This window comes from Heteronotia binoei, chromosome 4 (genome assembly GCF_032191835.1).
Source record: "Heteronotia binoei isolate CCM8104 ecotype False Entrance Well chromosome 4, APGP_CSIRO_Hbin_v1, whole genome shotgun sequence".
NCBI classification, from domain to species: Eukaryota; Metazoa; Chordata; class Lepidosauria; order Squamata; family Gekkonidae; genus Heteronotia; species Heteronotia binoei.
The window spans coordinates 138679094-138693320 of NC_083226.1; the positions used below are offsets into that span (position 1 = coordinate 138679094).

The 14227-nt window shown below is 43.2% G+C and overlaps 1 protein-coding gene across 1 annotated transcript in view; it reads right to left on the reverse strand.

Annotated features, from left to right (window-relative positions):
- Positions 1–14227, reverse strand: part of DMGDH (dimethylglycine dehydrogenase) — a 72435-nt gene that overhangs the window by 40924 nt on the left and 17284 nt on the right. Inside the window, exons 3-6 of the mRNA XM_060235855.1 lie at positions 13666–13764; positions 9425–9589; positions 6569–6773; positions 3484–3732 (exon numbers count right to left, since the gene is read on the reverse strand). Coding sequence (XP_060091838.1) covers positions 3484–3732; positions 6569–6773; positions 9425–9589; positions 13666–13764 — 718 coding nt within the window. The remainder of the gene's footprint in view (positions 1–3483; positions 3733–6568; positions 6774–9424; positions 9590–13665; positions 13765–14227) is intronic.

Sequence of the window (14227 nt, forward strand, 5' to 3'; positions counted from 1 at the left end):
AACACAGCTGAAGGGGAAAGGGGTGCGCCCCCCTTATTCTGAGACCTCAGGGGGGACACCAGCACAAGGCCCAAAAGGGGGCAGTCGCAGGCGGAGGGGCGGCAGCCACGCCGAGGGACTGCGGGGGGTGCCCGGGGCATGACAAAATAAATAAGTTTGCTCTAGAGCCAAATGTGGCTCAATACAGAACCAAATATTCTTCAAAAAAAGAAAAGAAAATGAAATCTTTAAGGTAAACTAGAGAGGCAGGTGGGATGCTAGAGTAACTATCCATGAACAGAATCAGGGCTTTTTGGGGGGGGGTGGGGTAGAAAAAGCCCAGCAGGAACACATTTGCATATTAGGCCACACCCCCTGACACGAATCTAACCAGAACTGCATTCCTGTGTGTTCCTGCTCAAAAAAGAGCCCTGAATAGAATGAAAGGCAAAGCTGAGGCTAAAGTTCTTAGAAATGTTTTACAGAAAGGCAAATGATACAGCTGAACTACTGCCAGCAAACCAAGAATGAACTATGCACGGATTTATGTGCATGCACTTAAACAATCATGCAGGGTGCTCCTATGCATATTGTGAGACTCTGTGCAACTTCCTCATACAGGACTTGTAACAACCAGTGTTTGGGCTGCAGAAACTATGGATTATTAATGAAGATGTGAATTATTAATAATGTTAAACTGCATATTTTCAGTTATTGAAACACCTACTGACCCAGTACAATACCTACTGAAAGTAGGTGAATCCATCTACTTTCTAAAAAATGCTTGGTGGATGCAATGTTGGGAACCCCTGAAATAAACTATACTGGTGTTAAAAACAGTTTTATGATCACCAGTAGGGATGTGCATTCGGCTCGGCCGAACCGCATTTACAGCCGAATCAGTGCTGATTCGGCCGCATACGGAATAGCCTGCAGCCGACTTCCATAAGCGCCCATTATACGGCAGCCGAATAGGCTCGCTGTGTAGTTACGAATAGCTATTCATAAGCAAACAGCTGTCAATTCAAAACAAAAGGTGGCAATTACCATCTGGAGCTTCAAAGGCGCCTTTAGTGGCTTCTTCCCGCCTCTGCCTTAACCTCCCTGGGATCAGGGAGGGGGGAGGGGGAAGAGGAGCCCCAGCAGCCAATCCAAAGCATGCATTTGCAAAATTCATTGCAAATGCATGCTTTGAAGGGCTTTCTAAGGAGTCTTCCCTTCCTGGCTGACTCCTCCATGCTGTGTGTGAGAGATTGCTTAAGCTGCTGCCTGCTGCAGCTCTCTCACTCAGACTTCCCTGGAAGACAAGGTAAGACGCTCTTTGGGTTCTTGTTTTTATTTATTGTTGGTAAAAGGACTTTTTTTAAAGACTTAGAGTCCCTTTACTTATCCAGATTTGGGTGGTGGTGGGGTAGCTTATTTGGGGGTTTCTGCTTGGGGAGGGGGCCTGGGGTGGGGGGGTTTGCCAATTTGCCCATATCTTAATTTAGTGAGAGGACTTTTAAAAGTGCAGTGTCCTTTTACTTCTCCTGATTTGGGTGGCTTGGATTTCTTGGGGTTAGGGTGAAGGGTTTTTTGGGGGGGAGGGGGTGGCAAAGTTCCTGTATTGTTAAAAGTTAATTTTTTACTGTTTTAAAAGTATTCAGTGTTTGATTTGTTGCTGCTGTGCTGTGTTGTGCTGCTGCTGTTACTCTTTTCTTTGGGTTCTTGGGGCGGGTGCTGTTTGGCCTAATTTCCATTGTTTAAAAGGCCACTTTTGTCCCCCTTTTCTTGTTGGTGAAAAGGCCACTTTTTTAACACTTGGCCTTTTGTGATTCTGCTGGTTTTGTTTTGGTTTTTTAAATTGCCTCTGGTTGGTGTGGGGGTTGGTGAGGGTGTGTGTGGGCTGGGTCACTTTCTTGTTTTTATAGAGTAGGTTGTGTGTTCTGTGGCAGGGAAGCTGGCACCTGGGTGAGAGACCCAGAACCAGCAGGCTTTTTGTGGTTGGCCAGCTCTCCCCATGTTGTTTGGGGCAGGGCTGGAGAGCTGGCATCTGTAGATTGTGTGTTCTGTGGCAGGGAAGCTGGCACCTGGGTGAGAGACCCAGAAACAGCAGGCTTTTTGTTGTTGGCCAGCTCTCCCCATGTTGTTTGGGGCAGGGCTGGAGAGCTGGCATCTGTAGATTGTGTGTTCTGTGGCAGGGAAGCTGGCACCTGGGTGAGAGACCCGGAACTAGGAGGCTTTTTGTGGTTGGCCAGCTCTCCCCGTGCTGTTTGGGGCAGGGCTGGAGAGCTGGCATCTGGGTTTGCTGCAGCCAGGTCTGCAGAGCAGACCTTGAGCAGATTGTGTTTTGTGTGGCAGTGACGTTGGCAACTGGGTTTATATTGGTGCCAGGCCTGCAGGCCCAGGGTTCATAGATTAGATAGAGGGATGTAGTGCATTTGGGGCCTATAGAGATTCTCTGGTGTGAAGTTAGGTTTGGCTTTGGGTGCCCCAGGAATTGGACCCCCTGGTCCAATTTTTTTTGGGCCTTGTGGGTTTTGTGTGGGACAGTGCCCTGAAGCTGCACAGCAGTTTGGGGGGCTCTCCTCAAAACCTCCTGCTCCCCAGAGCCACTTTTCCCACAACAATTGCAGTGAGGAAGTGGCTCTAATTGGTTTTTTCTCACCATTGGGAGCAATGTTCCTTTTGGGGTGCCCACAGATGGGTGCTGTCTTTTGGGGCCAGGGGGGTTGCATGCTGGGGAGTCCCCTGAAGCTGCCCTGCAGTTTTGGGGCCTCTCCCTCAAACCCCCCTCTGGCCAGAGCCACTTTCCCCACAGCAATTGTAGTGGAGGAAGTGGCTAATTGGGCTTTCCCCATCATTGTTGGCAATGGGCCTTTTGGGGAGCCCAAAGACAGGGACCCCCTGGCCCAATCTTTTTGGGACTTGGGAAGGTTGGAGGGGAGAGTCCCCTGCAAATTTGGGGGCTCTCCCTCAAACCCCCTCCCCTCCAGGCGGCTTCAATTATACCCTATTTGCCATTGATTTTAATGGCCCATAGGGTATAATGATGGAATAGGGGCACCCTCTTTGGGTGCCCCTGGAATGGGATCCCCTGGCCCAATCTTTTTGGGACTTGGGGGGGTTGGAGGGGAGAGTCCCCTGCAGGTCCTCTGCAAATTTGGGGGCTCTCCCTCAACCCCCCCCCTCCAGGCGGCTTCAAATATACCCTATTTGCCATTGATTTCAATGGCCCATAGGGTATAATAGGGCCGTATATTCGGTAATAGCCGTGCATCTACCGTATATGCGGCTATTCCGAATACGGTATTCAGTAGTGCATGGGGAATCCGAAATTTTTCCCCCCGTGTACTTTCGAATCCGTGTAATTCCGAATTTTTTTTTTTTGCACATCCCTAATCACCAGTTAATAGGGTTGGCTGTAATGTACACAAAATCTGAGTTGTGTTCCTCTAGGTGTGCTCAGCTCATAAAAGAAAGCATAGGATCTAAGCCAAAAATATTGTCGTCAAAAAAGGTTACCTGGTGGAACTCCATGTTCTACCCAGGATTCCTGTAGTTTCATTTTTTCTTGGTTTTCATATGGGCCAAATAAAAGCCCATCCCTTTCTTGCCTTAGATAATAGGAACCTTCTAAATCACGAAGCACAGGCATTTCCCTCTTCAGGGCTTTCACTTCAGGGATAGTTGTGGTTACAACATATTGATGGTGAACTGGTATGAGAGGGTGATGCAGTCCGATCATTTTGCCTATTTCACGAGCCCAGAATCCTAGGAAACACAGTGAAAGAAATAAAAATATTAGAACGGAGAGACTGAAAACAAAAGGAAAAATATTTTGGGGTAAACAGCCAATAGGTATGAAAATATCTCTCTGATAACAGAATCAGCTGTGATCTAGGAGTTCCTTCAGTCAAATCTCATTTCTGTCAGAAACTCACTTTGTAGCCTCAGTTCTCCATTTACAAAATGGGCACAATAGTCTCGGCCTACATGACAGGGCTACTGTAATGAGAGAATGTGTGAGAATATCAAAAGCACTTGTATAATCTTATTATTCTGGTCAGAAAAATCACTTCGTTAAATGGAACTGTTCTTACTGTTATGGCGGGCATGCAGCTTTCACTGAAAGACTGTGTTATCAGCTTGGTTGTCTTGCTGTTTCCTGGTCTCCTGTTGGAGAAACACGTGTCCAAGAGAGTGAAAAATGCTCTCCCCCAGCTAAAACTAGTTAGGAAGTTGACTCCCTATTTGAAGATCACATGATCTGGCCATGTTGCTCTATGCTTCAGTTATCTCAAAGCTAGATTATTGCAAAAGGCTCTAACATGAGGCTGTTTTAGAAGATATCTTGAAGACAAGGGCACTGCAGCTGGTACAATATATGGCAGCCCATTTGTTACAGGGCAGTAAACTGATGGGACCATGTCACTCCTATTCTGAGGCACTATCACTGGCTACCGATCAGTTTCTGGGTCCAGTTTATGGTGCTGGTGGTCACCTTCAACGTCCTTCATCACCTGTGACTACATACTTGAAGAATCACCTCTCTGTGTAAGAATCACCTCGCCTTGCATGTTCCCTGAGGCAGCTCAATTTTCCTCAGCCGAGTCTATTATCGGCACGCCCAGTGTCTAAGGCATGTTCTCCTGTGGTCCTTTTTCTGTGGCTGCTCCACTCCTATGGAACAATGTCTCAGAAGATGTCAGAGGGTTCCTACCCATTTGGCTTTCTGTTGATGTTATAAGACACAGTTTGGACAAAGCAGAAATACCAGTTGAGGAGAGCATAAGATGTTTTTAATGTGGTTTTAAAATCATTTTCATAACTGTTGTTTTAGTAATTATTGTGGTTAGCCACAATAATTTGAGTCCTGAGATATCTGAGAGAAATATTCAAATAAATAAAACATTAGTTTTCACAGTTTTGTGGTATTACTGTGAATTACTTCTGAATGTATGAGGCTGGGTACAGGATTAATTTAAATTTTAAAAGCACTCAGCCAAGATTTACTCATGTTTTCTTAAGAGTCTGCTGAATTTTGTTGGGGTATTTTGTTGATAAAATAAATCACAGTTCTGATCTGGACTCTGCTTTGGCCATAGAAGTTACAGCAGAAGTGTTCAGCATCCCCTTTTCTCCAATTTTTTTAGCTGAGTTTCAGTTATTGATACCTGTTAATACTGACAACGTGGTTGGTATTGTTCAAGTTTTACTGGATTCTTTTCAAGTTGAGAAAAGTCTGTTATACTCTACCTTTGTGACTGAGATTACTTCTTTGAATTAAGAAAAAAGGCCTTCAGACTTGAAAGAAATAATTGTAAGACCCCCTATAAACTTTCATTCAGTATCACAATCTGGATGAATTACGAATCTGTGTTATATATACAGCTCCTAGCCTAGAAGGTCAGTCAGGCAGCTTTCAGAGGAAATAGATTATTTAGTACCCTTGTTGTTAAGTTTTTAAAAAGCTGTATCTGCAGAAGTGTGCTTGAACATGAAAGCTCACACCTTGCATAAAACTTTGTTGGTATTAAAGTTCCCATTGAACTCAAACTTTGTTCTGCTACCAAGAATATTAACTTAGCAACAGGACTAGCATGAAAACTAGAGGTAAATTATTTGGAAAGGAGTGTCTGAAAGGAAGAAAAAAGATTGGCTGTTGAGAGTATTGGGAAAATGCTCTAATCACAGCTATGTTTACTTATGCTGACCCAGGTCATTAATCACTGCCAGCTCTAAATGTTCCTTTTGGTTGAACATTATTGCTACACAAGTATATCTTTGGTTTAATAAGTTATCAAAACAAATTAATGTTTTGATGTCACAGTGATGTCACAGGTTCATTACAATGCTGTTATTTACGAAATTGGTAACAAAATGCTATATAACATACTAAAAACAGTGAAAAAACTGCCCCCAAACAATGGGCTGGATTCTGTCAGGTGAACAGGGAAGGAGGGGTCCACTTTGACCATCAGTGAAGGCTATCTTGGGGATCATGAGACTAAGCATGTACAAAAGGCAGGTGGTACAGGGAATGTCGTAAGGAGAGAACTGGACAAAACTGAGTGGCTGGTTCCACCCCTACAGGTTTTGTGATTCACAGATGGAAATGGCAAGAGAGCCTGGCCATTTTTCTACAAAGTAATCACAGCACAATAGTTAGAAGCCTGCTGTAATTTAGGTGAATAAATTGAAATTTATGTGTAATGCTAAATAATTTATTTCATAATCCATAATTTCTAGGACTGGAATTGTACAACAGTAAAATCCATTTCACCTGCTTTTAAACTAACAGTACAAACTATTCTCAGGAAACTATTCTCCAGAATATACCTGGAAATTAGGTGCAATTTTTAGTATTAAATTTCCCAAAAATATTATTCTGCAATTCTAAAACTATTAAAAATGAAAAATATTCACTGCATATCTTAGAGGTCATTTGCTAGTTGCAAATCATCAATCATTTGCTATTTACAAGGTATTCATTATGGCATAAATATGCAATCGATGTTTAGCATGACCTAACTCTTTCTTGGGAAAAACTAAGGTTTTGCTGTTGTAGTTCTGTTCCAGGAACATCAAAATATCTTTCATTTCTTACCAGCTGTATTAACAACCCTGTTTGCTTGGATTATTCCATGTGGAGTTTCAACTTCCCATGTCCCATCAGATCTAGATTTTAGATTAGTTACTTCAACTGGATAGTTTAACAGCGCACCATATTTCCTGGCTCCTGCTGCCAAGGCCATAGTGAGTAAATAAGGATCGATATGACCATCTCCAGGATTGTACAAACCAGCTAAAACCTAAGTGGGTTAAACATAGTAAAATGAAATCAGCTTTATTCTGTTCATTTCTCATCTTAATTCAACAAAAAATATAAGGGAGACAGGAATATTAGAATTTCACTGAATGAGGAATAGCAGATATGGGTAATCACTAGGAAAGGAACATTCAGAAACTGTCATAAAAACAAATTAAATGACTGAAGATTTCAAAAATGAATCCAAATGAATATTCAATTTTAATTATGTAAATACAGCATTCTTCATTGTAAATCTAATGCTGCAATTGGTCATTAAACATCAATGGAATTTTTGATAACTCAGTTCAATAGCAGAAGGATTGAGCCCAAAATGATTTATTTATTAAATGTATTTGTGCTGTTTTTTCTTCCAGTCAATTTAAGGCAGTAAAAATAGGTATGCCTCATTAATTGCAAAAAAATTAAAGATCTATGTTGGATGAAATGTTAAATAAATTCCTACATTGAAATGATATACAAGGTTGCTTTGCATATGAACAGCCATCAGAAAACCTAAAAAGCAAGGAAGTTTTAAATAAACCATTTGGACAGAAATATAAGAAAGATCTTTTGGATAAGGCAATATTAATTTTAAATCCAGAATCCTGTTTCCAACTGCAGCTTGCTATACTGTTCCAAGAAGCCACAAACCTAGTAGAACCATCTCATTCTTCTGGATGGCTAGGGAAGGATAAAAGTGAAGCTCCATAAATACTACTATAATACAACATCTCTCAATACAACTCATAGTGTTTCATATTTCCTATTTGAATATCGGGCAAATACTTCTAACCAAAATCTTATGAATTTCCTAATATTTGTAAAACCAGAAGTATTCAAGAAATAATAAATAAAATGCTTATTAAGGATACATGCTTTATTCCACCATTTCCTAACTGCTCTGCCCCACATTATTTTTTATTGCTTTATTTAATTTATTTAAAATATTTCTATCCAGCCTTACCACTCAGCGCTCTCAAGATGGTGAATAGCTACCAAACATTAAAACCAACTTTGAAAACAATATATAAACAACCAAAAACAAACAGGAAGGAGGGTCAACAAGGGAATACCAAATGAAACAAAGAAGTCTTCACCTGCTGGAAGATAGTAATAGACAGGGACAGACAAGTTTCTCTGGAGAGAGAATTCTAGTTTTGGAGCCACGACCGAGAAGACTTTCTTGGGTTGCCACATGCCTAGCTTTCGGTGGAGGAGGGGGCACTTAAAGCAGGGCTGCAGAAGATGATTGTAATTGTCAAGGAAAGTTCATAAGGGAGTAGGCGATCCTTAAGATATGCTGATTCCAAGCTGTAGAGAGCTTTAAAAGTCAATATCAACAGCTTGGATTGGGTCCAGAACCAACTGGAAGCCAACAGAAAGGAAACAAGACTGGAGTAATATAGTCTCTACAACATGCTTCAGCATGTTGTACCAACTGAAGTTTCTGGACACCCAGCATAGAGCACATTCCAGTGTTCTAATCTAGATGTTACCAGGGCATAACCACATCACCCAGGAAAGGCTGCAGATGGCTCACCAATCAAAATTTATGAAAAGCACTTATGGCAACCACTGCCATTTACCAACAGAATACCCAGGTCCAGCAGCACCACCACACTGTGAACCTTCTCCATTAGGGGGAACACAACCCATCCAGAACAGGAGACACTTCAATGTCCTGGACAGGCCTTTCAGCCACCAACAGCAGCCTTCATTTTGCCATGATCAAGCTTCACTTTATTATCTCTTATGAATTCCAAAACAGCCTCCAGGCACCAATTCAAACTTTCCACAGCTTCTCACCATCTGCCAGAAGCAGGAAATAGAGCTGAAGATCATCCACTTACTAGCAACAGCCCAGCCAAAATCTCTGGATGACTTCACCCAGCAGTTTCAGGTAAATGTTAAAAAGCATAGACAATACGATGGAATCTTTCCAGAACCCTTGTGCCAGAAGTCAAAGGACTAAGCAGCAGTCTCCTCTGCTCTACATTCTGAAATCCTACTTTCTTGGTATGACTGAAACTACCACAAAAAGCTGCCAAACTAGAAAGGCACTCTAGAGTCTAGAAGGATACTATGATTGATGGTATTGACAGCTGCTGAGAGGTCAATGGGAATCCACAGGGTCAGACACCATCTCCAGCACAGGTCATCCACCAGGACACTGACAGGCATTGACAAAGATAGTTTAGATCCTGGACAAGCACAGGCCATTACACTATTGGCTGCTACTGATCTTTCTGTGATCAACTGTCATTTGAGTCCTGATTTAGCACCCAGCATATCCTACAGAACACTGGCCTTAGACATTTTAGCAGCTGTAGCTAGTCAAAGTGACCCCACCCTTCTCATCTGGACTGAAGCACTTTTGTATTTCATTTACACATAAAGCTGGATATTGGATATAGGGAAATGGCACCATCATTAAGACTTGTTGCACACAACAACTACTTCACATAAAGCAGCTGACCTTCTGCCTTCAAGATTCTTTGTTTCAACTGGAAAACAAAGTTCCCCACAAGAGCTGTGCTATATAACAAATTAACTTCACAAAATTAAAAGGAACTGCTAATCCTAAAATCATGTTCCTTTATATTTATAATGCATTTTGCGTTACTTTTAAATAAAACAATTACATTTATTTACCTTTTCCATGTTTAATAAAGGGAACAGTTCTTGCACTCTCTCTGGCCCAACAAGATATTGTTCTGTTGGGTGCCAACCAGCACGAGACATTTGGTATTTAAATTCATCTACTCTTGTTGGGGTTGAAGCAATTCTAATACTTCCTGGCTGATGAAACCCCACAGCCTAATAGAAATGAGAAAAGACTGTCGGGTTACAAATACAGAATACCTCTGATTAGTATTATTTAGCATAATCGCAAAAAATTACGTTTAGAACAGGCTACGGAAGTTTATGACAGAACTGTCATAAACAGCATTAATTCTCAAAGATTTCTTTGAATACTTCTGTTCTGGGAAATACTTTCATTATATTTTGCAAGGACTGCAACACATTTTCCATTTGATTAGACAAATTAGTTCAAAAGTCTTCACACTGGCACATAAAAAAGAAGCCTGAATGAGCAAGCCCTTCTGTTTTGATTACCAAAGAAGCTCTGACTATTAAACATAATGGCCATGTGATCTGTCTTGGTAGAAAATTGCTTAGCCTGCACAATTTAATAGTGGGAGCTGATTGATGGCAGTACTTTGCTTTTCTGGCTGCTCCTCAAAGGAAAAGGGAACAGTGATTTGGGTAAGGGGCATCAGACACTGACTTTCACCAAATTTCTCAGCTGATGTCAAAACTCATCTGGTTTCCTCTCATCACACTTCATAAATTGTGATTTATGCAATGATGACTTTCCTCCCTGAGCTTTTTAGTTCCATGTACTTCTTTATTCAAGGATTTAGTCAAGGATTTCAGAAACTATATTTCAAGGATTTCAAGGTCATTTTGTAGAAAAATAGGTGGAGCTCATTAGCATAACTCATTAGCATATGCTGCCCCTCTCCAGCCAAAAGCAACCCACTGCAAGGAAGGAGAGCCCCAAGTGACCGAGCCTGCTTCAGCTGGCTAGAGTTCCAGCCAGCCCAAGCAGGCCTTGCTTGCCTGGGGCTTTCCTGAGCTGCCCTCCCCCAATCAAAAATGCTACCTGAAATCACATAAGAAGTGAAGAAAGGGTGGTGTGGGCTTCTCCAGGGGTTAATGAGGACTGCTGGGGGTGTGGCAAAGCCCCTGGTGGCTGGCTGGCTGCCCACTCTTCTAATCCAGGGATTGTTATGCAGCTGCACCTACTATTTAATGGACAAGGTAGGTAGGTGGGGGAGAGGAGGGGGAACCCTCAGAAAGGTTTAGGAGCTGTGCTCCTGTGAGCTCCTGCTGAATCTGAGGCCTGTACACCTTATATATTCCAGAATCGTTAAACAAGTGGGAACCGAAACCCACAATGACTTGACAGAAGGCATGCATTTCATTATCCCCCACTATTTCCTCTTTCCCTTTCCTGAAAGCTTTCACAGCCTCTCCCATTTTCATGCTTCCTTCTCCCCTAGAGTTGCCAACCTCCAGGTGGGGCCTGGAAATCTTCTGGAACCACAACAGATATCCCACCTACAGAGATCAGTTTACCTAGGGTTGCCCATTCCAGTTTGGGAAATTCCTGGAGATCTGAGGACACAGTCTTGGGAAGGCAAGGTTTGGAGAGGGAAGCAACCTCATCAGTGTATAATGCCATAGAGTCTGTCATCCAAAGCAGTCATTTTCTCAAGGGCAATTGATCTCATCTGGAGATTAGCTGTAATTCCAGGTGATCTCCAGCCCCCACTTGGAGGTTGGCAACCCTAGTACCCATGGAGGAAATGGCTACTTTGGAGGGTGGAGTCTATGGAATTATACCCTTCTGAAGTCCCTCCCCTCTCAAACCCCACCCTCATATGGCACCACCCCCACATCTCCAGGAATTTCCTAACCTTTAGCTGGCAACCCTATCTCCTTCACACCCAAAAGCTGATCTACTTTTATCTGCTCCTCTGTCTTAACTGTTCCTCTCTCCCTACTAGCAGCCTTTGTCTAGGAGAGTTCTGGCCCAGTTGTGCGGCAACAGTTCCCTGCCTCATCCTCTCCTTCTCAGCCATTCACCAACTGACATTTATCTGCCTCCCATCTTCAGATATATACCCTGCCTTTCTCCACAATGGGGACCAAAGCAGGATACATTATTCTCCTCTCTACCTTTTTATCCACATGACAACCCTGTGAGGTAAAGTCTGAAAGTATGTGACTAGTCCAAAATCACCCAGTAAGCTTCCACAGCAAGACAGGGATTTGAACCTGGAACACCCAGACCCTACTCTGAAGCTCTAACCACTGTATCATACTGACTTTCATAGGGTGGCTACTGTTGAATACTACAAGGTCTAGTTGAGACACAAGTCAAGTGGTGCCAAGTCACTCAGAGTGACTGCCAGGCCTATGGTTTCCAACTCCAGATAACAGAGACCTGTCCAGCCTTTCCTCAGATTCTACCACAAAATCTCCAGGAATTTTACAATCTGGAGCAGGCACCCTAGTCAGTCCCTGATGAGTCCACCCTCAAAGGCCAAAATAGGCCAGGAAAGGGCCCTGCCCTCTCCTTTTTCCTCACTTAAACTCAGCCTGGAATTCTGTGGTTGCCTAACAATAGCCACTGAGGGAATTCATTGCTTAAAGCCACAGGTGCTCTTTTTATCATTTTCAGGGTTTTTTTTTAAAACAATGTATTTTTTTAAAGTTTTTACGTTTTTCCAAAAACGGAGCCCTTGCAGCTGCCCTGAGCCTGCTTCGGCGGGGAGGGCGGGATATAAATGCGAAAAATAAATAAATTAATAAATAAACTGTAGAAAGATTTGTCTTGCCCATTCACAGCTTCAGTCACCAGGTTATGTTATCCAAAGACTAGCTGAATTTGCTATTAGAATACAAGATAATATGTGACAGACTGGCTCAGAATGTATTAATGTGCAGAAAACCTCTGCAGGAGAGGTTTATTTTAAAGGAACATGTGCTGGATGCAGAAATGCAGTCTGATTGATTGGTCTACTGCATTTTTAGCCCACCTTTTCTCCAAGGACCTAACAGCAGCACAAATTGAATGCCCTCATCCATTTTACCCTGTTAATAACTCTATGAGGTAGGTTAAGCTGAGAGCATGTTACTGGCCCAAGATCACCCAGAAAGCTTGAAATGAGTCTCCCAAATCCTAGTCCAACACTTTACACCAAAGGTGTCCAACATGTAGCCCAAGGGCCAAATGCTTGACCCTCAGGGGCAGCCCACCTGAGATTACTAACCAAAATATTTTGAATCAAATCCACTACAATTACATCATGAAAGTGTGGCATTATGAAGAATTACTGACTAGCATCTGCCTTATCAGTTTAAGCCAGTTAGAAGTGGTATAGGCTGAGTTCCTTACAGGGCTGGCCTGAAAGCGTGCGGCACCCCAGGCCAACCCCCTCCTGTTTTTCTGCAGTGCTGCAACATGGTGCCACGCTCCACTCCACTCCGCCGTGCCCCCCCCCCCGATGCGCTCAGACACTAGCCTCCTGCTTACTGGCTTCTCAAGAGACTCTTCTGTTAATATCAAGCAGGAAAAGGCTTTCCTCCCCCATCCCTTCCTGTTCCAGAAGGGAGGGGTGAGAGTGAAGCCTTTTTCTGCTTGATATTAACAGAAAGCCGGGTGAAGCTAGTAAGCATGAGGCTGGCGTCGCTACTCTGAGCACACGCGGGCAGGGGTTTTGGAGGGGGGCAGCAGCATTTAGGCCAATCCCCCCCACACACGGCGCACTCAGAGTAGTGACACCAGCCTCGTGCTTACTGGCTTCGCCGGGCATCACAAGAGACCCTTCTGTTAATATCAAGCAGAAAAAGGCTTCGTTGTCACCCCTCCCTTCCAGATCAGGAAGGGAGGGGGGGAGCAAAGCCTTTTCCTGCTTGATATTAACAGAAGGGTCTCTTGCGATGCCAGCCAAAGCCGGTAAGCAAGAGGCTCTTGTCTGAGCGTGCCAGGGACAGGGGTGGGGGTGGCGAGGTGGCCTGCCGGTGCTGGGGGAGGGAGGTGGCCCGTCCACTGCAGCCTAATTGTCCCGGGTGGGGGGGAGCCCAATTCGTCACCCCCCCAGCCTGGCTCCCTAGGCAAATGCCTAATTTGCCTAGTGGGCAAGCCGGCCCTGGTTCTTTATAAAATTCATATGTCCAAGGCTGTTGATTTCCGATCATGTGACCTGGTAGTGAGAAATCTTGGATGTCCCTGCACTATACTAAACTAGCTGATTTAGGAAGCTGTTACGTAGCATAACATAGTTCACAAAACTAGTATCAATATATCTGAAATTATTCACCTGTCCAGTCTCTTCTTCTAATTTCTCATAAAGTTTGATGCTGTAGTGGTGGATTTTCTTCAAATTTATTCCAGGATGAAAATATGTTGTCAAACCTGCCTTTCAAAAGGAATCACCCAACAGATAAACATCAGTATATTTTCTCTTTTTGTTCTTTCTCTTAGGCTAGTGATCCCCATTTTGGCACCTATGAGCACCACAGGGTCTGCTAAGGTGTTTTCTGATGTCCACTTCATTATTCCTCAAAGTATCTCTTCCACACTGTGAAGAGTTATAGAATACCAACTATATTATGCAGAAGTTACACCAGTGCAAGCATCCACTGGTAAAGGCAGGACCACAGACTTACACCACCAACAAACTGAGAAGTTATTAGTATTCCAATTCAAAACAATTTCCATTACAAACACTGAAGTGTGCATGCACATGAAAAGCTTATACCCAGAATTAACATTTTTAATCTCAAAGGTGCCACTGCACTCATACTTTGTTCTGTTGCTTCAGACCAACATAGCTACCCACCTGGATCTCTCTAGCTAATGTGGAGAGATTATAATCTATT